Source organism: Ursus maritimus, unplaced genomic scaffold (assembly GCF_017311325.1).
Source record: "Ursus maritimus isolate PB19 unplaced genomic scaffold, ASM1731132v1 scaffold_22, whole genome shotgun sequence".
Lineage (NCBI taxonomy): Eukaryota > Metazoa > Chordata > Mammalia > Carnivora > Ursidae > Ursus > Ursus maritimus.
The window spans coordinates 31,181,260-31,206,227 of NW_024424675.1; the positions used below are offsets into that span (position 1 = coordinate 31,181,260).

At 45.4% G+C, this 24,968-nt stretch overlaps 1 protein-coding gene across 2 annotated transcripts in view; it reads right to left on the reverse strand.

The window, feature by feature from the left end:
* PTPRT (protein tyrosine phosphatase receptor type T) overlaps window positions 1-24,968 on the reverse strand; it is a 1,014,747-nt gene that overhangs the window by 650,119 nt on the left and 339,660 nt on the right. For both annotated transcript variants that reach the window (XM_040638323.1, XM_040638322.1), the window contains exons 4-5: window positions 14,336-14,417; window positions 6,106-6,221 (exon numbers count right to left, since the gene is read on the reverse strand). In XM_040638323.1, coding sequence (XP_040494257.1) covers window positions 6,106-6,221; window positions 14,336-14,417 — 198 coding nt within the window. The remainder of the gene's footprint in view (window positions 1-6,105; window positions 6,222-14,335; window positions 14,418-24,968) is intronic.

The following is a 24,968-nucleotide window of genomic DNA, read 5'->3' on the forward strand; positions in this document are numbered from 1 at the left end:
TGGCATTCAATATACTTCTAGAACCCAATATTTAGTGACTGCATTCCAGCATTTACTTCCTCAGTCCCTTCTGCTGGGCGTTCAGGATGTTTTCAGGTTTCATCCTTTTGAATATACTTGCAGATACATTTTTTTCTCCCTCCGGTTATTTTCTCAGGTAAATTCCCAAAAGTAAAATTACTTGTTGGAAGAATATGTACATTTAAGATTTTAGCTACCTACTGCCAAATTACCCTCCAGAAAAGATGCACCCACGTACACATTTCTCCCTGTGCTGCACTGATAATCCGTCAGCACACCTCCACCTCGCCGTACCCTGAACATTGTTCTTTTTTTGTTTAAAGGGCTCCCCAACCTGTAGGCTGCTTTGCTCACTGGACATTCCAGGCAGAATGGACACCATCTACTTGCTTAAGAAATGCTTCAAAATTGTACGTTTGGGTTGCTCAGGCCAAGGTATCATGTAAGGAATTAGCAAGTTATGAATGAAGCTCTTTCCACCATAGACCATGGCATTAGACTCTTCCCCTCAAGGAGAAATCACCCCCAAACAAGATGAGCTTGTTGATAACTTTCAGGGGCCTCTGCCAGCCTTTTCCCTAAAGGACTAGTATTGTTCTAGGCTCAGGGATACACGTTTTTGCATAGATCCCACCCACTGATTCTTAGGTAGAGTGTGCACTGTAATTCCATGAAAGCTGGCACCAGCAGCTGGGGTTTCTAAAGGGCATATAAAGGTTCCAGGAGAGAGTAAAACAGGGGTACGGGCTGGTCCTCCTTTTTAACTTACCAATTTATGATCAGAAAGCACTTAAGGACAACCAAGCTATAGCGTCCCACTCTATGGAAAGGAAGGCAAGCATTCTCTACGACAGAGACGATAGGGATTTATCTCAAACTAGAAGTCCACCAACCACTACCCAAACATTGCCGGAGAGAAGGGGCACGGACATACTATTCTGGAAACAAAGTCACTGGCTTTATTTCCCTGACTTAAAACTGGTGGATAAAAACGTTTTCGTCTTTGGTGACCAACAGTGATTCCTCATTGTCTCCTGGAAGGTACAGGAAGAAACAGCATTGGTGAAAGGTAGACACTCGGCCACAATACACCTGTCTCGCTGATTTTGGGAATTTTCAGACTGAGTCACAGAAGCCCTGATGTATGGAACAGAACTCTGGCCACTCTGTACACTGTTCCTCCAGGCGCTGGGACAGAACCAAAGCAGCATCTCATGAGAAACGCACTCCTGCCTCTGCCCGTGTCAAGCAGGGTGCACCGGACTGAGTGGCAGGCAGGTGTCAGGACAGGTGCCTCATAATTTGTACAAAGGCGTGAACTTACTTCCAACCACACTGCCAAATATAAAGCCTGGACTTAACGAGCCAAGCAGGCATTTGCCCGAGAGCACTGTGTAAAACCACCTACCTCCCACTATTTCCTGAAATACAGATGAGGGAGACAATATTTCTGGTGGCTTCCTTAAAGGAGTAGCTATTGAAACTATTCACTCACCAGGTATATTTAAAGTATCCCGGGATGGAGACAGATGAGCAGAGAGTTGGGGACTTTTGTCCTATCGCATTGCCCCACCCCATCCCCTCCCTCTTTGACCACCTGCCCAAACTGCTCTTGCACAGAACACCAATACGGGAAACGAGCCTGTGAAACTCGCTTGTGTGCCCTCAATAGAAAGAACACCGTTCCTTACATCACACGCTGTTTTCTTTATGAGGACTCCTGGGAACAATTCCTGTCTGGCTTCTGTGCGAACAAGTTAGAATGTTCCCGAGCAATTGGTTTGTTTTATCTTGTGGACACTCTGAACTGTTTATCTGATAAGTTTCCTTTACGCCACTAGCGGCTGTGGTGCTGTGGGTTCTGCCCGTCACCCGCCACCAAGCCACAGATGTGGAGAAACGCAGTTTTAACATTATGACCAGCTCTGCAGTTGTGTTCCTTTCCTCCTATCTCCCGCTGCCTCACTTTTAATTTATGCTATCTTGTCACGCTTTATGTCCCATTGTAAGCCACCTGAATAACGTTCTGTGAAATAAGATTTGGTTTACATTGAAAAGGAGGCAAATAAGGTGTGGGAGAGCTCCACACCGTACGTTTCCATCTATTTTCTCCAATACTTCTATTACCTTCTAAATCCTTCCGCTGATAAAAGCCAAGGTTCAGGACATGCAACTCAGAAATGCAGCAATAATCATCACAAAATAATTGGAAAAGCTAAATAAAGGTGTTGAAAATATTGTGATTGTTCCTTCTCAGTCTCCTGACCCAACTGAGGCAGCGCCGTTGAAATGACAAAGCTTCAGAGAGCCTGATGTGCAATAGGAATTACAACGGAAAGATTAATTAACACAAAATACTTGAGTGACACATGGAAGTTCACCGTGATTCTTGTGGTCTGCAGGCAGCCCAGGGAAGCAAGAGGGTCAGGCACTACTATGATTTTCATTCTACTGCACTGCCACGGAGCGAGGAAGAATGGTCAGCCACAACAGGTGCTCTTTCACTCAACTGCAGGAAACAGGTTCAAAGGCAAGAAGAGAAGCGATACCATGAGCTTCCATCCAAGTGTGCCGAGATGGCTGGGCACAGACTGGGGACCAACATCTGAACTACGTCAGCCACAAGAGATGGTGGAGATCTTTCAATAAATGAGGGTGGAAGTAACTGGAGTTAGCATCTTCCAACCAACATTCCTGTTGTGTTGAAGCGCGAGCTCTGCTCTCCACGAAGCCTTTCTGCAATGTTGCAAATGTCCCATGGGCACTTGTCCACCACAGCAGCCACTAGATGCACGTGGCTACTATGCACTTGAAGTGAGACCAGTGTGACAGGCATCTAAGTTCGGAATTTTATTTATTTTAATTAATTTAAACGTAAATTGCCACTCTAAGTTTAACAGGGTTGTAGGACACAAGATCAGTATCTGGAAGTCAAGTGTATTTCTATACACCAGCAGCAAAAGTCAGAAATGGAGATCTTTTTCTACCAAAAATATCAGACACCCAAGGAAAAGTCTGACCAAAACATGTGTCAGACCTATACACTGAAAATTACAGTGAGTGCTGAGTGAAATTACCGTAGACTTTAAATAAATGAAGAACTATACCATGTTCATACTCACAAAAGTCATTATTGCTAAGATGTCAGTTCTCTGCAAAAGTGATTTATAGATTCAATGCAATCAATCCCCATCAAAATCCCAACAGGCTTTTCATGTAGAAGTTGACAAAGGGATTCTAAAGTCATATGGAAATGCAAACGACCTAGAACAGTCATAATCACTGTGAAAAGGAAGAACTGGAAGACTAACAATACCAGATTCAAAACTTGTTATAAAGCTTACGGTAACCGAGTCAGTGTGATAGTGGCATAAAGATAGACAAAGAGATCAATGGAATAGGATCAAGAGCCCAGGAATAGCCCCGTACCTCTGTGGACAAAAGCAGCACAGCAGAGAAAGAATGCTCTTTTTCAACTAATGATGCTGGAACAACAGAGATCTCTAAATGCACGCCAAAAGAAAAAAGAACTTCAATGCATACCTCACACCATGTGCAAAATTAACTCAAAATGGGTTACAGACCTAAATGTAAAAGCTAAGATTATAAAATTTCTAGAAGGAAACAGAAGAAAAAAAAATCATTGTGACCCTCGGTTAGGCAAAGATTTCTTAGAAATGATGCCAGGACAAGATCCAAAAAAGAAGAAAATGATAAATTTGATTTCATCCAAATTTAAAAATTGCTCCTCCAACGCTACAATTAAAAGAACGAAAAGACAAACCACAGATAAAGAGAGAAAATATTTTCAAAGCATGTATCCGACAAAGGATCTGTATCCAGAACATATAAAGAACTGCCAAAATACAATAATAAGGAAAAAAAACAATAAAGGAGAAAAAAAAAAACCTGAAACAGACATGGCACCAAAGACGACACACGAATGCCAGCAAATGAGCACATGGAGAGGTGTTCAGCATCACTGGTCCTGAGGGAAAGGAAAACGAGAATCACAAGGAGGTACCACTACACACCTGTCAAATGGCTCGAACTAAAAAGAACGACCATACCAAGCACTGGCAGGGATGTCGGTAAGCAACAACTCCCATCCGCTGCTGACGGGAAAGCAACATGGTACAATCACACGGAAAACAGCTCAGCGGTTCTTTTAAAAGTTATACATCTACCAGAGGGCCCCGCCATTCCAATTCCAGGCATCTGTCCAAGAGAAACGAAAGCGTTTGCCCATACATCCATTCAAGTCCGTGAATGTTCACAGCAACTTTTTTCTTACATTTTTTTTGAAGATTTTATTTACTTAAAGAGACAATGAGAGAGAGATCACGAGTGGGGGGAGGGGGGAGCAGACTCCCCACTGAGCAGGGAGCCCGATGCGGGGCTCCATCCCACGACCCTGGGATCATGACCTGAGCCGAAGGCAGACACTTAACCAACTGAGCCACTCAGGCACCCTTTAGCAACTTGTTTTTAAAAAACCCATAACTGAACAACCCACATGTCCATCCACAGATGAATGTATAAAGAAATCATGGTATCTTCATACAATGGAATATTACTCAATAACAACAAAATTTTAGATAGATATATATATATCTATATATATACACACACACACATCACAGATGATCTCAAAATAATTCTGTTGAGTGAAAAAAAGAATACACACTGTGTGACTTCATTCATATAAAATTCTAGAACATGCAAATTAATACACAGTGGACCCTTCGACATGGGGGTTAAAAACCGCAACCCCACTACAGTCAAAAATCCACTGTATGACTTCTGCCTCCCCCCACAAACTGAATGACTAATAGTCTACATTGACCAGAAGCTTTACCAATAACATAGTCAATAAAGATATGCTTTGTATGTCTTATGTATTATATGCTGTATTCTTAGAGTCAAGTTAGAGAAAAGAAAGAAAATCATAGGAAGAAAATCATAAAAAAGTGAAAATACATTTACAGTACTGTACTGTATTTATTAATCAAAAAAATCTATAAGTGAACCCACCCAGTTCAAACCCATGCAAGTTCAAGGGTCAAGTGACAGAACACGGATCAGTGATCACCCGGAGACCGATGGGAGTAAAGAGGGCAGAAAGAAGGGATTTCAAATGGGAAAAAGGAAACTTCTGAGGATGATGGATAGGTCTAGTACCTTCACTGTGATCACAGTTTCACAAACATACACACATGAAAACGTATAAAATTACCCATTTTAAATACTGTATCTCAAACCTCAATGAATTTGTGTAAAATAAAAAACAATACCAAAATATGTTCAATAGCCACGTGTGGTTACTCACTGAACAGCACAGGTCACCTTGTGCGCTGTCCTACCACTTGGTATTTCTACTCTCGCATCCATGGGAATATCTCTGATGCTGCAACAATTTGTGTCTAATTCTGTGTCCCATCCTCCCCCCCCTTCGCCCCACTGAAAGAGATCCTCTCTTATCTTGCTTTGAAAGTAACGCCAAGGAGCAGACCTAAGAGCAGAACAGATTCAAACTCAGAACATCTCGCTGACTTTCCTGAGAGACTCGTTCAGCCAAAGAACACATGGCTTTGCTGGTGTAGTGAAGTTTTCTGGCAAAGGGTGATTTTACCAGACTTTACAGAACGCTGTGGAGGAGCATTATGCGTCAGACAGGAATCTGGTGGACCACTGGGTAGTTAAGGTCCCTCCAGTGAAGATTTCATGATTCCACATACGCAGAATCTAAAGTATTAAGTCTGTCTTCACCCTGGGAGTCTGGCCTTAAAGGACAAAGGCTGTTAGAAGACAGCTTGGAAAGGTCGTAGTTACAAGTTCTAGTTCTGGCACTTTTATGTTTATGATCTTAGTTTCTCCATCTGTGAAATGGGTATCCTGATGCCTACAAAACAGAATTAGAGCAATGATCTAACAAGATCACGGAGGCAGAGTATCACCCAAGGAGTAGAGGGACATAGAAGCTATCCCCTCCCCTTATGCACACCAAGCCCTTCATCCCAGCACACACTTTTTCCCTTACCAAGGGATGGGCAGGTGTGAGCAGGAGGACACTCCCACCCTTACCTGGAGCCAAAGTTTGTCATGCTGAGACCACTTCCCACCAGCGATGCACTGAAATGTGGCATTCTGCCCCACATTCACCTCGACGTTTTGGAGCCGCAGAAAATGAGGTGCTTTTCCTAGGAGAGAAACCAAACAGCACGTGAGGACTGAATTCAATAACCTGCGGCACCACTGTATTCCCAGGGCCTACAACAGTGCCTGGCATATAACCAGCTCGATCCAGAGCTGCCACCCACATCCAACCCACTCAGGATGAGCGCTGCACAGGGTGGAAGCCACACCTGGGAAGCGGCCTGGCACAGCGAAGAGCTCCGGCTGCTGGCTCGCTTACTGTGAGCAAGGCGCTGCTGGTTCTACGAGCTTTACCTGATTGCCTCACTTAAACCTGCTAATATTCGTGGGATGGGTGCTAGCTCCATTTCACAGATCAGCAAATGAAGGCTCTGAAGACTTACATAGCTCAGCACAATCAGAGAGCCAGAAAGTGAGGGAGACAAGACATGAATCCAGGTCTCTCGGAGCCTCAAAATCCCTATTATTAGCTTCGGGGCAATACTGGCATGTTGGGAAGGAAAAAATTGAAGGGAGGGGTCATGGGGAGGATTCACGAGCAAAAAGTCCTCGCTCTAGCCTGAGTGAGCAAAAAAGAGGGAAGCCGAAGCAAAGCACCTGTGAGCCTGAGACCCACACGCCTGGCCTCGGTGATGATGCTTGTGAGGAAGAGGATGAGGAGGGCAGAGCGAAGGAGGGGAAAAAGGTGGAGGAGAAACCCAGGAGCTGTCATTCACACAGGGCTCGCTGTGCGGGGTCCCCACACGGTAACACACTGAACCCAATGAGGCTGGTGGAGGGATCGTCTCTTACAGTGAGTGAACTGAGGGACAGAGAACTCAAGAAGCAACTTTCAGAGTCCACACTCTGAGCTCTAAGCTGCAGTATCTCCCCAGGATGGGAGGGACGTGGGACATCTGCTCTGGGGACTTGGCACAACAGGAAAAGGGACTTTCAAATAAATGAAACTCACAGGGTCTGTGAGCAATCATCCCAGAATGACACTGTTTTCTGTGGGGTCATGGGTTCATCTCTTTCCTTGTTTGTGGAGTGAGGGTCTCGCCTATTCGAGCCCCCCAGAGACGCACGAGTTGCTAACTCATGCCAACAAGTACGAACTTCTTCAGTGAGGTACAAAAATGCCAAAGATCGCCTAGCGCATCAACGGAATCACTGATGAACCGGACAGCCACTGCCCTGCGATGAGACCAAATGAACAGTTGTTAAGAGGATCAAGAAGGTTCAACAAGGGCCTCTGGCCATCTTTTCAGACAGAGTCCAATACCCAGAGAGACAAGTAATAGCAATAATATCACTTATCTAAAGCTCCAGCAATGCCAGGCGCTGTGATAAATGCTTTACATGTTTTATCTAATTTAACTTCCTAACATCCCTGTAAAGCAGACAATGTTACTATTCCCCTTTCAGAGAGGCAGAAACCAAGGCTCAAGTTGGCATTAGTAAGAGACAAACAGAATTCAGCCCAAATTTTAGCCCCAAAGTCAACATTTAAATGGCACATTCCCCAGTTGCCTGGGTAATGGGAGGTCAATGACATCACCTGGACCCCAGGGTTGAGAGAAAAGGATTGCAGGCCAGGCTCTGCTGACTAAAGGCTCCTCTCATTGCTCCCAAGTATTTAATCATGAGTCATCCCCTTCCTTGCCATTTGTCCCCATGGCCTTCACACGTTGAACTATGGGCTCTACCAATGTGTGTCATGACATGTAGAGCTCAGCCGAAGCCAAACCTCTGGCATGATTAGGCAGACTTGCTGTGTGAAAACACACCCGCTCAAGCTCTCAAACAAAGGACAACAGCTTAGGGACCCCCTTGTGCTACCTTCAGGACCTCACTGCTCAAGTGGCCCCAAGCACTGAAGACGCAGGGGAGACCTCTCTTTGTGGGCTTCTCCCAACTGAAGATTCCAGCATCTGGTCAACCTGACAAACGTCATGCTGCTTTGATTGTTTGAAATTGTTCCCTTTTGGCTTTCCTGTATCATTTTATAAAGTTATTTTTGGAACTACCAGTTCAAGTCAATTCTTCAAGTAGGACTAAGAGTAAACTTTGTAAGTCCCTTTATGCCCCAGGTTTGATAGAGAGGGAACATCCACTCCATGCAGGGAGGGAGGACAGTCTTAACTCCAGTGTTGGGAGGCTTTGTGCTCGGTTTCACAAAGGGACGTCTGTCCTTACCCTTGGGGACACTGGGCAAATGGTTTAACCTCTGGGATTTGTGCAATGAGAAATGGATCTTCTCTGGATCAATGTCTCCTGCTTGCTTCTGACTCCCGGCTTCTCAGCAGCCGACCTTTTGTCTGGATTCTTTCATCTTCAGACCCTCTTCCTCCCTCCTTTCTAGGTTCAGGGGTAGAGAATTCAGAGGCTTAACAGCCCCTAGGGTTAATATTCTGGTGAAACATGGATGGTTTACAGCAGTGAGGCTGAACCAATGTACCCACAGGAGCCAGTTATATAAATGAGTAAAGTGGCTCAGTTATAAAACAAAACAAAAACGAAACACCATCTCCTGCTCCATTATTCACTTGCCCACTTTTGATAGAGATTTTTGTAAAATAAGGATTTCGAGGTACCTGGGTGGCTCAGTCGGTTAAGTGTCTGCCTTCAGCTCAGGTCATGATCCTAGGGTCCTGGGATCAAGCCCCACACCAGGCTTCCTGCTCAGCGGGGAGTCTGCTTATGCCTCTCCCTCTGCCCCTCCCCCTCACTCATTCTTTCTCTCTCTCTCAAAATCTTAAAAAAATAATAAAATAAAGATGTCTCTTTCTATAAGAACAGCAACATTGCACGCACAGTGACAACTGGTATCTGACAGCAGCCTCAGCACTGAGGAGAAACTAAGGAGTGGTAGGGCCTGAGGAGAAATGGATAAAGACCCCATGACCCCTTGAAAGGGGGCAGCTGTTACTCAAATCCAGCAGAGAAGGCCACTCCAGAATACTTTGCTCAGGGCAGCCAGTCGTCCAATTTTCCAACCCAAGTAAGCAATCCGATTTTATGTGAAATCTCTCATTCTAAAATCTTAACTAAATTCCATTAAAACACCATGCAGAGTTAACAAAACACATCTGCAGGCAAGCTCTTCTCACGTGCAGTCCCTGTTTGACAGCTCCTATGTAAGTCACCTAGAACAATTCCACTGACCAGTCCTGCCTCGTCTGGCTTCATAAATCCAGGGATGCCCCCTCCCCTCCAGGCAGCAGGCTGTGGATCACATGACTGCTAGCCCTAGATCAAGGTTCCTGACACAAGAACTTACCTAGAACACCCTCTTCCTGCTTAGCCCTCTGTCTATATGCCCTTACTCTTGTGTCTGCTCTTAGAGCCCTGGCCTCATTCCCATCTCACGACACAAGTCTCTCTCTGGGGAGCCTTCTTGTGTTGGTGACCTGTTCAGGCCACTTCTCTGAGCTCCTGGCCTTTCTGACCTTCCCTCTCCCCCTCTCTGCCCCCCCAACACACATATACATACACACACACACATACACACACACACACACACACTCTGGTCCACTTCTGAGCCCTATGCTCTCTCAACTGTGATTTTCCTCCAGCATCCACAGCTCGGGGAAAGAATTTATCCTTCCAGCTTCCGCTTGCCAACCGGGGGCCAAACACAGTTGACCTGGGGCCCAGCCCGGCCTCCAGCTTGTGGTTTTAAATATTCCACCCTCACTCCCCACTGAGACCCAGCACCCCCAAAGTGGGATCCCGCTGAATGGGGTTAACAGCAAACTGGCTGTGCATTTGGGGCAAAATGCCTTGATGTTGGTGACATTTAAACTCCTGCCGATGTCAGTGCAGCATCTGAAGACACAGTATTGTGCCCTTTATCTCGCTCTTTAAACCTGACAGCGCTCAGTAGGAAGCCACGCAAGTGAGGAGAAAGCACAGTACATACATTAGAAACGTGCTGCAGACACTCCGTGGGCTCGGTGACATGGCCCTGCAAGGTTGTGATTGGGGGGGGGGAGAGTTTAAAAAATTCTAAAAGTCAACTTGGGAGCGAGAAACTTGGAGACCGGGTGGAAAATTTGGCTGACGTTTCTCATGTGTGGTTGTAGCTGCGGTGTCCCTGCTCACGGCTGACACGGTGAATGACAGCAGAGTGGTGACTATGACCAAAATACTTTCAGGATCCCACAAAAAAATGTTAAATGGGCTATAAAATATAGATGAGAGGCTTCAGTTGGTAAGCGAAAATAATTTCCTTTGAGTATTATGCCTGTCTGTCGGTCGGCGTTTTGGAAGCAGCAAGGCAACCATGTGAAGTCGTAACTTCAGCTCAAATCTATCGAGAATACAATTGCAAGTCAGGCACTCACCGCCACCCCCGCACCCCCCAGCACCCGCCCTGGAACTTCTGGAATATTTAGCAGAATCGCTTATTGATAAGTGCTGACCTGATGTTAATAGAAAAAATGTTTTGGAGGATGGAAGCGGAGAATTACAAAGCCTCAGGAGGATGTGTTGTTTCTCAATATACTTAAATTTTTAACACCCACGGGTGAAGTCATAAATGCATTCATATGAAGGCTTTGGAGGGCAAAAGGCACGGTCAGTGCAAAGGATGGTTCAGAAGCCACTAGCCGTACGCAGGACTCGCGATCCCCCAGCCCCCGCAGGACGCATGCGTGGTCGGCACGCTGGAAGGCATCACTCAGGCTCCACAGACTTACAGCACCCCAGCCTGCACCAGCCAGGGGCTTTAGCCACGAATCCAGGAGAGCGCCATTTTGATGCCTCTGGCTCCCAAACTAACCCATCAAATAGGATCAGCTGAGTCTATCTCCTAAATGTATCTCTCACCTGCCCACCTCTCTCCTTCTCCGTGCTTCACTTCCTCATGGCACTGCTCACCAGCTGTTACGGACTAAACTGTGCCCCCCCCCCCAAAAAAAATTCATATATTGAAGCCCTACTGCTCAACACCTCAGAGTGTGACTGTATTTGGAGATAGAGCTTTTAGGGTGGACCTTAATCCAATCTGTCTGGTGCCCTGGAAAGGAGAGAAGGTTTGGGCACACCGAGACCATCAGGAGCACGTGTACACAGAGCAAAGCCGGTGTGAGGACAGAGCAAGGCGGCAGCCACCTGCAAGCAAAGGACAGAGGCCTAGGGGAAACACCAACCCTGCCCTCGTCATCCCGGACTTCCACCTACAGAACTGCGGGCAAATAAATTTCGGCCGCGTGAGCCCGCCCAGCCTGTAGCATTTTGTATGGCAGCCTTTGCGACTAACTCACCCTCTGTTATAGATCATATAATTACCTGTTTCATTTCCAGTGTCTTCCATCTCAATGGAAGCCCACGAGGGCAGAGAATGAATGTGTCTTACTCCCATAAACCCAGAATAGTGCCTGTCCTAGAGTACACGCTCAGTAAACACACGCTAAATGATGAATGATGTCTCTCCACCAGCCTGGGCCAGGCCACCTCCACCTACCTCTTCCATGACTCCAGAACTTTCTTCCTGATCAGTCTCTGGCTCCTCTATTCCCCCCCTTCAACTCATTCTGTGCAGACCAGCCAAAGTGATCTTCTAAGTATTTAAATGAGATCAAATCAATCCCCAGGACAAATCTCTCCAGGGGTGCCTGCTCATGCTTCGATTAAAGCCCAACCTCGAAACGCTCAGCCCCTTCGTGGCCTGGCCTCAGCCTCCCTCCCTAACTTTCACTCAGACCCTTTTCCCCTGTGCTCCCTATACTCTGGCTACTCTGGCAACACTTGTGAATTCCCACCACAGGGCCTCTGTACCTGCTGTTGCCTCTGCCTGGCCGGCCCCCCTCCCTAGATCACCACACAAGGGACTCGGGTGTCAGCTCAGACCACACGTGCCCAGACTTGTCCCCTGCCCTCTCTACCTAAGGAGCCCTCCCCAAACCCAGCCACTCACATTTATTCTCTTCACTGCTCTATCACTATCTGAAATTATATTTGTTACTACTTAATATTATTGAGTGGCTTTCCTCCCTCTGCTGCTCGGCTAAGTTAACACCATGGAGACAAGGATCTAACCAACTTGATCACTGAAGTATCCCCCGTGTCCAGTGCGAGTTCCTGACACATAGCTAATGCGCACTAATTTATCTGATGAGAGAAAGTAGGAGTGAAGAGCCAGAGTGGATGTGAACTGGAGAAGGGGCCTTGGCGAGGCATCGCTCAACTCCATAGGACTCAGGAGCTGCGTGCATAGGCCCCTGAGGACTCTACGCACCACCAGGATCTGTACATACCGTTCAGTGGAATTTTTCCAATTCCAGCTGCTATCACAAGGGTCCTCACATTTTGATTACTGGGAAGTTCAAGCCCAAGCTGCCGAAGAATCGAGACTAAACTATGCATTGTGTTCCCATTACCCAGGAACACAGCCAGAGTCACATCCTTCTGAGGTGTAGCCTATGGTCCATTTGCTGGCTAATTGGATCTCAGCAATTCCATAACCATGCAAACCACATTCCTCAGCAGGAGGAATACAAGGTCATCAGGAGAATCCTAAATTCAGGAGCAGCCCCAGTGAGGGGGACAGACTCCAAGGTGGGGGGCCATGAGGCTTTAGGGTGGAAGGGCATCCAAACACCCTTCAGAGAACCGTTTCCCATACGGACTTCTCAGAGAGAAGGAAGCATTCGGCTTTAAAGGCAAACTAGTGCTTGGAGTTAAGGTGGAGTTGAGGTTAGAACAAGGGACAGGGATCAGGTTGGGCCTCACAACAGAGGTGAAAATTTCCACTGCATGGCCGAGGGGGATTACTGGGACCCTCTTTCCATGAGGTCTGGTTCAGCAGGCATGACTGCGTGGACAGACCCACCTAAGGAAATCCCAAAGACTCAGCAAGTAACCCAGAGGGCAGGAAACTTAGGCCAGAGTAATGAAGAAGCTGGTAGGATCTCAGCCTTCCTGAGAAGCTGGCTGGTTTTTTGGGAAGAAGGGTTCCCTTGCACAGACACAAAACACAACGATCCCAAACACTGCCTTGCCAAAACCCCTTGGAACTTGTCCCAAATTCCTCCAGAGAGGTGCTCTAAGCAATGAGTCAAACAACGGCATTCTAGCACCAGGGAAGGAAGAGATGTTTAAGGTTCTAACAAATTCATTGCAGCAGGAGTCGAAAGTGTCATTTCAATTAAAGCAACATGGATGGGGCTGACATGAGAAGAGCCCCAAAATGGAAGGACTGAAAACCCTCTAACAACAAAGGGCATGACACTTCTTGAGGAAATAGCAGACTGTACCACCGCCAACAGCATGACTCATGGCTACAAGGAGGGAGTAGAGCGAGCCCTCCAGGAGTACCTGGAACCAAGAAATTAATGGGAATTAATGCCAAGAAATTAATGGGAATCTCTAATACACAGAAGGCTAACAAACTAATGGGGCTGGCATCCCAGCTGGCCCTCCCAGGGGCCATCATCACCATGCATATCCCTTTGACTACAGTTCCCCCAACCAAATGTCACTAGATAAGATGCCATCCAACTCCCCTCTGGGATTTCGTGAAACTGGGAACCACAGGTCCTTCCACAAACACGTTGAGATATCTGAGACTAAACACAGCAAAGTGAGAGAATTTCGAGGGGGAGACTGGATGGGCACGGAAGGAGCGGTATGCCTTCGAGGACTCTTGACGCTGGACCGTAAGTACTAACCGCTGTGAGAAATCTCTCCCAACGCCTACACAGAGCTGATGAGTGTATTTAAAATTACTTTTAAAGAATTAATAGCTCTGGGGTACTTTTCCCTGTGAGTGAACAGTGTACTAATTTGCTCAGTGTTTTGGTGTTGTTCTTTTTTTAAGACAATTGCACAAGATTCTATCCAAAGCCCTCTAATTCTTCCACTTCAGTGGTCTGAATCCCACTAATAAACAATCAGGACTTTAGACTCCCTTAATGACGGAGAGAGATTCAAACGAAGATGTTTTGCCACTCTCTGCAAATTCCTGTAGGTGCTGCCTGTTGAACAGGCCAGCGAAATTACGAATTTATTCAGGACTGATTGCATTGAGTATGTAAGCATTTCTGAAGGATTAAAAGAGAGAGAGAGAGAGCCAGAGATGGTTGTGAGCTGAATGAGTAGGGGGGACTGCAGGCTCCAAGCTCCCCAGTCTGGCACGGAGCTAGGCTGCGTGAGGAGGAGGGAACAAACTTACTGCATGGATGAGCAAGGACCCGGACCTCGTCCACAGCGATGTAGCCAGGATGACCCTTCAAAGAGACGGATTCAAATATCACCTGCAACACACAGGGTGGGAGTCAATTTCGCAGAAGTGGTTGCAGGCATCACAGGAAGCTGCCCAGCCCCCAAACCCTCTGAGTTTCAGCTTCCCGCCAGAACCTCCCAAAGAGGCCTTATATTAGCCTTATACGCCACCCTGGCAACGGACTCAGATTCTTCAAAACAAGGTTAAAAAAAAAAAGGCCACATTCTAATGACCAGCAAAAAGAGGAGTCAGCCACATGGAACATTTTTAATGGATTTCAGAAATAACGCTTGAATGCAGGAAAACAACCCAAACATGGCCTGAAACCCCAATCTGCACCTTTTTCATTGTTGTTTCAAGTGAAGCACAGAGGAGAATTACTTCTAATATCACAACTTTCTTATGAAGTGTGACAGAGGAGCTTACCTTGGAAGCCACCATAAGCCAAGGAGGGTTTACCCTGATTTGATTCTACATCCCCCAGGAATATATTCCATCTGAATTTCTTTTTTTTTTAATTTTAATTCCGATACAGCTAACATTCATGTTATATTAGTTTCAGGCATACAACGTAGTGATTCAACACTCCCATACCACACCCAGTGCTCATACAACAAGTGCGCTCCCTGGTCCCCACCCCCTGACCCCCTCCCTCTGGTCCCATCCCCACCCACCCCCATCAGTTTGTTCTCTGTAGTTAAGAGTCTGCTTCTTGGTTTGTCTCTCTCTCCATCTGAATTTAATAACACCTCTTGAAGATCAGCCAGCCCCATGCACAAATGTTGGTATCCAGGAATCCAAAGGCAACGAGTTCTTTGAATTCTCCATTCTGACTCTCACCCAAACGTGTATTTCAGTAGAACTTTTATGACTCGGTTAACCCCTTTCCTTGCCACCCATTGTCTAACTTCACCTAGGAGATGTGACTACCTATGTGGACACTGTGACCAATGCCCCGACCTCCCTAATTCCAGTGGCCTTTATCTCCCCACCAGCTTCGTCAGCCACATCCACGTCTTTGCCCACTCCAGAAACAACAAGTTCCATCCACCAGTGTTCTGACCCAGCCTCCTGCTCCTGTGGCTCACGTGGTACCCTGGACCTCACCCTTCCTAGAGTCTAGATGACGGCCTGGACCTCCTGTATTCTCAGCAAGCCCAGGGTCGCCCCACCACGCTGGCTAACCACCCACATCATTCTCACCCAAAGCCCCAATTCTTTCACACCCTCATTCCAACTTTGACAAGCCTACTGCAAATCTGCCTTCTCCACTTCCGTGCCCCACACAAATGTCCCCCTTCAACATCACCCTCCCAATCCCAGCAGTTACCCATGGCACATCTTCAAGAGGCAAGAGGACAGGAGAGGGGCTGACTTCTCTAACTTCTTGCCCATCGATCGGAGGTAGATGACACCTCCAATTACCACACACTAACCACTGCCTCCTCTCCTCACGGCATGCCGGTGCTCTTGACCCCTCCCCATCTCCACTGCGTGTTCCAGCTTCTACGTCCTTCTCTCGGTTCTCTCTCTTTATCCCGTGTCTCTGAACTCTCTCTTTCATCACTGATTTTGGCACACGCAAATGCTGGCATTTCTCTTATTCTTTAAAAGCCACGCTTAGATAGCAGGTTCTTCTCGAGGGCAGTCTAGCTGTGTTTCAACCACATGTGGGATTCTCAATAGTATTATCTACACTCGCTCTCATCACCCCCTTACTTCCCACTGCAAAACTTCCCCTCAACTATCATCTGGACTTTGTTCCCAACACTTCCCCCAGAACTGCTCTCATGGCCAATACCAATAACTTCGTAGCTGCTAAATCCAATGGAGTATTTCCAACCCTTATCTTAAGAAGGAAGACAGTGTAGTGCTTGGGCGCTGGACCAGAATGCCTGGGTTCCAGTCTTGGCGTGTGACTTTGGGCAAATTATCTTACTGCTCTGTGTCTCAGCTTCCTCATCTGTAATTACCGTGTCCACTTTATTGGGTAATTTTTCAGATTAAAGGAGTTAATACACTATTTAGAACAACATATGGCACATGGTAGATACTCAATGCTTGCTAATAATTATGAATACTTGACCATTTTTCTATGATTATCAATGTTCCTAGCTTCTCCCTTTCTGGATCTCTCTTGTTTGGGCTCAAGTGACACTTCACACTCATGCTTTTTCTCACAGACCTGGGGCTATACTTCCATAGGTTTCTTTGTAAGCACTTCTCCTCCTACATCCCTCAAATGTGAGGTTCCTCTACTACTGGTTTTACTGAGCACACTTTCCTCTAATGGCTGCCAATTCACTGACAATCCCCAAGCCCAGCCCCACTCCATACATTTCAGTGAACAGCAGTCTCACCCAACTAAGAGATCTGCATTTTCATGCAGATATTATACACAAATACCTCCAACACAATCTGTATGCAACAGATCTCAACAGCTTCCCTATCAAATTGTCTCCCCCAATATCCCCCCTATCCTTCCTGAAATATGGACCTCAGTGGGTTGCCCTACAACCCACCCAGTCACTGAAGATTGGGATTTGGACATCTGCCCGGGCTTCTCCTTCTGCCTTGCTTCTCATTTTCTTTTTGATTCTGACTTAGTATTTCTAAATTTGGCCATGCCTTTCCATCTCTGCTATTAAGTCGAACCACATGAAGCAACCATTTTATAGGTCAAAGCCAGTTCGATTCCAGTCCAATGGCTCTGGTTCAAATTTTCATTGCTCTTCATCTCTACCACCTCAACAGCCTATACAATAGACCCTTCTCCCTCCTGTCTTTCACTCCTCACTTCAAGCCTGTGGATAGAATGTAAGATGGGTGATAAGACCAACAGGAAAACCTTCACGTGGAAACTTTTTGCGGCCCATGTGGTCACTCCAGGTTATTGGATTCAGAGGCCAGTGGTCTCAGTGGGGCTGAGTGCTCTAACAGCTATAATGAGAGAGCAGGGAACTGGTGAGAGGGTGGTGATGGTTGCCAAGAGGCAGCTTCCTTGGGTGGTAAGATCGATCATTAAGACCACATGTGGCTGCCTGGAGATTATGTAAAATGACTTGGGGATGACAGTCACATCAAACATACAGCAGCTGACATTAGCATGACAACTGCTCTGGAAGAGGGGTTTACTAAGGTAACAGGGTCCTTCAGAGACACAGAAACAAAAATGTATAGGGTGTGGGGGGAAATCTACAGAAATAAAGGGCTAATAAAGGATAAATGCCACAGCCTGAAGAGAAGAAAGTGAAAAGAAGACCTTACTTAAAGAATTAAGTATCTAATTATATTTTCAATAACTGAAAGGAAAACAAAAGCAAAGGCCATGGAGGGGAATAAAATAGAAAATACATTTAAAAACATGAAAGCATTCAAACTGTGTAATAAAAATGACAAAAGGAAAAATATTGCTGTTGTGACAATAAATATAAATGGGTCAAAATAGAGAAAAGGTCTCAGAATGTCTAAACAAAATCTAATTGTACACTAGAAGATAAACACCTAACACAAAATGACCCAGTCAACTTAAAAACAACAAGTTGAACAAAGGCATAATGGGAAAATGCAAATAAATTAGAAAACAGTTGTTATAAAAATAATGTAAAAGTGTCAAAGTATAATTTAAAACTGGAAAAAAATAAAAAACCACTAAGTGAATTAAAATGTCATTTTCTAAATGCAGGAGCTAATACACTAAAAAAGAGAAAATGATGAGGACTAAAAACAAAATTTGAAAACTTTAACTCCTGTCTTAGACTCTGGCCAAACAAAAAATTAAAGATATAAGAATGTGCTTGTATCTTATGAATAATTGAGTAATATCAATACTAGTGAATATGAATAATAATGCATTTACTAAACATAGATTATTTAATCCAAAGATCAGATTACAGGCTAAAGACTAACTTCAATAAATCTCTCAAAGAACAAACTGTGTAGGTCTGGGCATATGTATTTTCTAAGTTTTCTAAGGCTAGAAATTAATGACAAAAGTTTAAAAATCATTATCTCCTCCAGATAATGCTAAGTGAAATAAGTCAAGCAGAGAAAGACAATTATCATATGGTTTCTCTCATCTATGGAACATAAGAACTAGGAAGATCAGTAGGAGAAGAAAGGGATAAAAAAGGGGGTAATCAGAAGGGGAAATGAAGCATGAGAGACTATGGACTCTGAGAAACAAACTGAGGGCTTCAGAGGAGAGGGGGGGAAGGGAATAGGATAGGCTGGTGATGGGTAGTAAGGAGGGCACGTATTGCATGGTGCACTGGGTGTTATACGCAACTAATGAATCATCGAACTTTACATCAAAAAATAAAAAATAAAAATAAAAAGTTTTAAAAATAAAAAAATTAATTTTTAAAAAAGTTTAAAAATCAATTTCTTAAAATTGAAATATTATATATTCCTTAAATATGTCATACCTTCCATAATAACTATGATTTCAAAGTATGTTTTGTATGTTAACAGAAGTCTCAAACAAAATTAAAAGCCAAAAGGTAAGTTGAGAACAGTATCTGTAACATCTAGATCAGCTAAAAGATAAATAACCTGTTTTGTGTCAAGAATTCTGAAGAATCAACAAAATAAATTCTCCAAAAGAAAAGCTGGCAAGTGACTTCAACAGATAACTCACAAAAGATAAAGTAGGAGTGGTAATAATCTATGAATGCATCTTTTAATTGATATCAGGAAGATTATGGCAGATGAATATTTTCTTTGTACTTTCCTAGATCTTCCAAATTTTCTGTAAAAGAATGAGCTATTTTATATTTACAAAAAAAAATTAAATGCTTTAAGGTGCATTACATTTTTGTGTCTCTCTTCATGCTGTATTATCACTATGTCATGTACCACGGCACAGTTAATTCCACTATAGCCCCTATCAGCCTATCACACCATAATTTAACTGCTTGTTCCCAAATCATTTCATTCCCTAAACTCTAAACCCACTGGGAACAGGAACAGAGTCTTCATTCATTCATTCATTCATTCATTCATTCATTCAGCATTTACAGAGACCCTCCTCTGTACCAAACACTGGGACACATGCTAGGTCTATCAAAGTGAACGAGATAATTAAGGTCCTAACTCTGATGAACTTCACATTCTAGCAAATGGAAATGGAAATTAAATAAATATAGAAAATTAAACTATAAAACTAAATATAAACTATAAACTATATATAAACTAAATATAGAAAATAAATAGAATATTGTGATTAATATTGTAATTAAGGGGAGGAGGGTCTATTTTACTTAAAGTGGTCAGGAGAGAACCCTATGGAGGTACTTAAGATGATACCAAAAGGATCAAAGTGGCCTTTCAAGAAAAATGTGGGGGCAAGGGCAAAGGCCATGAGGCAGGAAAGAGTTGGGAATGATCTGGGAACACAGGAATGAGACTGATGGGGCTGGGATACAATGGGTAAGCTAGAGAGGCACAAGGCAAGGTTGGAGCATTAGCTGGGGGGTCAGACAACGCGGAGTCTTACAAGACATAGCAGGGAGCCTGAATTTTCCTCTAAGTCACCGAAAGTTCTGAAGCCAGGACACGACATAATCTAATCTACATTCTACAAAGATCCTCCTGGCTGTGCTGTGGGAAGTGTAGTCATCCAATCAAAAGATAAGGATGGCTCTAATGATGGTGGTGGAAAACAAAGACGTTGATGGCTGGAGAGGTATTTTGAAGGTAGAGATGAAATAATTGCTGTTGGAGCAAGAGAGGAAAAGTGAAGGAAAGGGAAGACTCAGTGAGGACTCTTCAACTTGGGGCTTGACCTTGTAGGTTGATTCTGGTGTCATTTACTGAAATACAGAGGATGACAAGATGAACGTGTGTGATGGGCACACAGGCAGGGCAACATCAGGATTTCTTTTTGGCCACACTAAGCTTGAGATGTCAAGTAAACATCCTAACGGATGTTTCTGGAGCTCACGGGTGATTTACGACCAGAATTACAAATATGGTAGCTTTGGCATCTAAATGTCATTTAAAGCTAAAGAACTAGATGAGGTCACCATGGAAGGCAGAGTAGGTAGTTCAGAGAAGTAGGGCCCAAGCGCTAAAAGCACAATAGAGGATTTTCGGGGAGGGGGGGACAGTAGAGATTGAAGCATGATTTTAGGGAGAGAGAAATGAATCAAGGAAATAGGATAACACACAAGGGGGGTGAGGGAATCAATGAAACAAGCTTCTAGAAGGAGGAGTCAACAGGGGTCAGGACTCTAGTGAGGGACTGGTATGGACCAGAAAGGACACCTCATCAACAGAGACTGAATAATAAAAAAAATAATAAAAACAGAAATATAACCACAATAATAAAGGCTGGCAATATTGACCACTTATTACATAGTCTTGATCCAGTCTCTGAAAAGCCCTAAAAGGTGGGGCCAGCTGTATTACCAAAGCTGAGAAGGGGAGCCAGAGGTAGACTGAAAACTGAGGCCCTGGGCTCCTGGCTCACAGTGCACAGCCACACCCATTACTGGGCTTCAGTGGAAAGCAGTCCAACTCTCATTTAACCAAAATATCTGGTTAAGCAGAATCCTAAATTTTTTTTTCCAGTTAATCAAAGTACAACTTAAACTCTTCTAACACTTGGACTTTTTCTTGCATCATGACCCAGTGTCTAACCCATATGAAGATTATTAACAAGTGTTCCATTAATGAATGCAAGGCTGGTCATGGGAGAATGGGTGATAGGAAAACACACATTTGTTCACTGTTCTCTGCGCCTTCCTCTGCAGAAATAACAATTCTAGAATGAGATAGAGAATCTTTCACTTATCAGAATTCCCTCTCAAGAATTTTTTTTTTTTTTTTTTTTTTGTAAAGCATCAGGGTAGGTGAGACTTGGGTTTCTCAAATATGGGAGAAAAATATTCCATAAGAAACAAGGGAAAGAATACTCTGGTTTTCCATTAAACGAGTTAATAACTGTAAAGGGTTTGCAATATACATGGTAAGATATTGATAAATATTACTATTATTACTGTTCTTAGTCTGGGGAGAGGGATGGGCAGTAAGAGGAGAAACCCCAGGGAATGGCACTAGGTCTGGGGAGAGGAAGAAGCTAATGGACCGCCCAACATAACTATCCCCTGTAGTCCCCACCTCAAGCTTCCAGTAAAGTTCTACACTCAACACTCTTTGAGAGGAGTCCGGACTGTCAGAAACTGGCACAGGCTGAGCTTTGGGTCTGCAGGGAGCTACATGGAAATAAAGAGCCACATGTGCTTGCAAGAACCACGGGAGTTGGGAAAGGTGATGGGGAGTTAGTACAGAAGCAGAGAGAAAAAGACCATGGAAGCCCACTAAATCCTTGATGAAATCTCCAGACTCCTACAAACCTAGAATTACGGTCCACAGGACATTTATACGACAGGGCAGGCTGGGGATACAGCTGAGAACACAGCACTTCCCAAGACAGAAGTGGGGCAAGTCCTCCCCTCCGTCACTGCCAGATCACTCAGAGCAAAATCCTCACAAAATGTGCAGGAGCCAAGAGGGTCCGGTCTTCGGGGTGCCACTCCAGAGTTATAATTTTTCTTAATAAAAATCATGCAAGCTGCCATGAGATAAGACCCCCTTGGGGCGCCTGGGTGGCACAGTGGTTAAGCGTCTGCCTTCGGCTCAGGGCGTGATCCCGGCGTTATGGGATCGAGCCCCACGTCAGGCTCCTCCCCTGTGAGCCTGCTTCTTCCTCTCCCACTCCCCCTGCTTGTGTTCCCTCTCTCGCTGGCTGTCTCTATCTCTGCCAAATAAATAAATAAAATCTTTAAAAAAAAAAAAAAAGACCCCCTCAATGCTGGGGAGTGAGGAGTCAACAACACAGATACAAGACTGGATGTATCAGAAATGGGGCCAGAAGGGAAAGGAAAGGAAGAAGGTCCATGTTGGACCCTCCAGGCCTCCCTGGACTCACCTGCTGAGGCAGGTCCCCTCCACACTAAACTCTCTCAACGAGGTTGGCGCTAAGGTGGGTCAAGAATTGTAGGAGCTACTTTAGTGCTGTTTACAGGGGCAGGGCGGAGGGCGGGCAGAAGTAGGCCATGCCAACACTCAGGGATACTCCGTGTCAGTGTATGGGGGCAGGGATGGGGCAGAAGGCCTAGGCTGGGAAACCCACCTGCTCTGCAGGACATTCTTCAATCCGAAGGCCACCACGTGGAGCTACGGTCAACGACACATGCCCTGGCCCCTAGAACCTTAGACACCTCCTAGGGCTTGCATGGAAAGGCACCAATCTCTCCCCATGCAGGAGCTGCTGGACGAAGCCAGGAACTAATGTCCCCGGAGAGGCTCAGAGATGAATTACCTTCAACCTCTCCAAAAAGCAGGTTGTGTGCATGTTGGGGGAAGGGATGGCTACGTCAGGACATGGTTTAAGGGAGCTGGCACTCTACCCTCAACTTTTGTAGTCCTTGAGCAGAGAATCTATATAGCAAAAGTTTTAAGGGGCTGCACACATTTTCTCCAAAGAGAGAAAAACGGCTCACCAGCACCCCTCTTGGGAAGATGACCACATATTTTCATGGAGAGGGATTGCTTAGGGTGAAATCAAGAGAGCCTCTCTCCCACCCCAGCCCCAGGAGGCCTGAATAAAACGAGGAGGAGAGTTTGTGGCTCAGCAGAGAGGGGAGGTGAAAGAGAGGAGATGGGGGAGAATGTGAAGGGTGGGAGAGTGGTCCCCTCTGTGAAATGTACCCCCCTAAATTGTATGTGAAGCCACTAAGCCTCCCGAGTGCCAGATGCTAGCACCTGACCCCTGAGAAAGGGACTGGACCTCAAGTCCAGTTGAATCCAAGCCTGCCAGGCCCTAGATCTCACGGGTCCACGTAGCAATCACAAGCTAAATAAAAGGCAACTTCCCCCAGGCAGGTGCTAGGAAACAGAGTAAGCAGGTGGCTGCAAACCAGTAAAAAATCTTTTTTTTTTTCCCTAAATCTTGGGACAGAACAGTTCAGAATCATTGAAAACATAAAACAGAGTTAATATCACCTGCAAAGGGGCCTAGATCTAAAGCACAGCTTAGGCGGTTTTAATAAGCCCCTGATCTTCTGGGAGGAGCCAGGTGTGGGGCTACATGGCCAGGGGGACGTTCATCCCTGGCCCTGCAGAGACCCTGGCGCCACAGAGCCCCCTAATAGGAAAGATGAAATTTCCCTGTTTATTACAGAGCTAAAAGTCAATTTTGGAAGTATGAAATATGACTTTAATAAATGAATACATAAGCCATCAGGATTGGAGTCCCAGCACTGCTGAAAACGGAAACCGTATTTAGCCCACAGAATCGTCCATACAAGACCAGAGCTCGGGTCTGATGAATTTTCAAATCCACTCTGCTCTTTGATGCTCCTGACAGTCCCCTCTTCTCTCCCCTGGAGGTACGTGTGAGTGGTGACTCTGGGAACATGCAGGTGCGCCTATGTGTGCCCCTCTGGGTGTGTGGCCACGGGACTATGCATTAGTGGCTGTGTGTGTGTGTGTGTGTGTGTGTGTGAGAGAGAGAGAGAGAGAGAGAGAGAGAGAGAGAGAGAGAGAGGTTTCTGCTCTAATCTGTTGCCTTCAGTACGTGAGTGGCTTTCTCACCAGCAAGCTCACAGCAGAGGATATAACGTGGCGTAACGCTGCAGAAGTGGCCAACAAGTGAGAAATCAGAAAATCCTCCCAGGTGAGGCTGCGCATCCCAGGGATGACACAGAACTTACAGAGCACAGCTCAACCACGGTGGGGATTTCTTCACGGGAGGCGTTCTTCCCCCTTCCTCTTCTCCTGTTCCTCCCTCTGTTCCACCCCCCCTTCAACAGTCGCTGAGCCCCGCCACGAGCCTGACACACTGCTTGATATAGGTGCTATCTCATTCAATCCACAGAAGAACCCTTCATTGTACCTATTTCCTTCTCCATTTTACAAATGAGAGAACTGATGCAGAATGATGACAGGATACATCCAACATTACACTGCTAGTGAGTGGAGGATTCTTATAATGTGCTTTTTTCCCCAAAAGCAGGAAACTGAGCTTGGTGCCAGAGGACCTAGGGAGGATTATGGGAACCTCAGTTTACCAATAATACGCCCTACTCTAGAACACAAGACATGTTGCTCTCCAACACAAGGAGTTACTACACAGGTAAATGAGAGGTAATATGCTTACCACAGAGCTGGGACAAAGGAGATGCCCAAGAAATGTCCTCTTTCCCCTCCATAGCCCATCAAAGAGCAGGGCCAACAGTGACACTGTCCCTCTCCTGGATCACTTTTCCCGCTCATTACACTTGCAACTGTGGGCCTATCCTATAATCCATTTGCATCAGGCCCTAGATAGGGGTTTTCTAATTGGAGCCCTGTGGCTTCGCTGGGGGTATCCATGGACTTACAGACACACTTTCTACTCAGTCATACAGGAAGGCAGCCTTGGGATTAGGCATCCAGGTCCCGGTCCCAGCTTTTCTGATGATTTTCTGCATGTTCTTGGATTTCAGTATCTGTCTCTAGACCTTAGCTTTACTACCTACATCAAGGTTCAGCAAACTACAGCCTGGAGGTCAAATCTGGCCCCCCACTTGTTTTT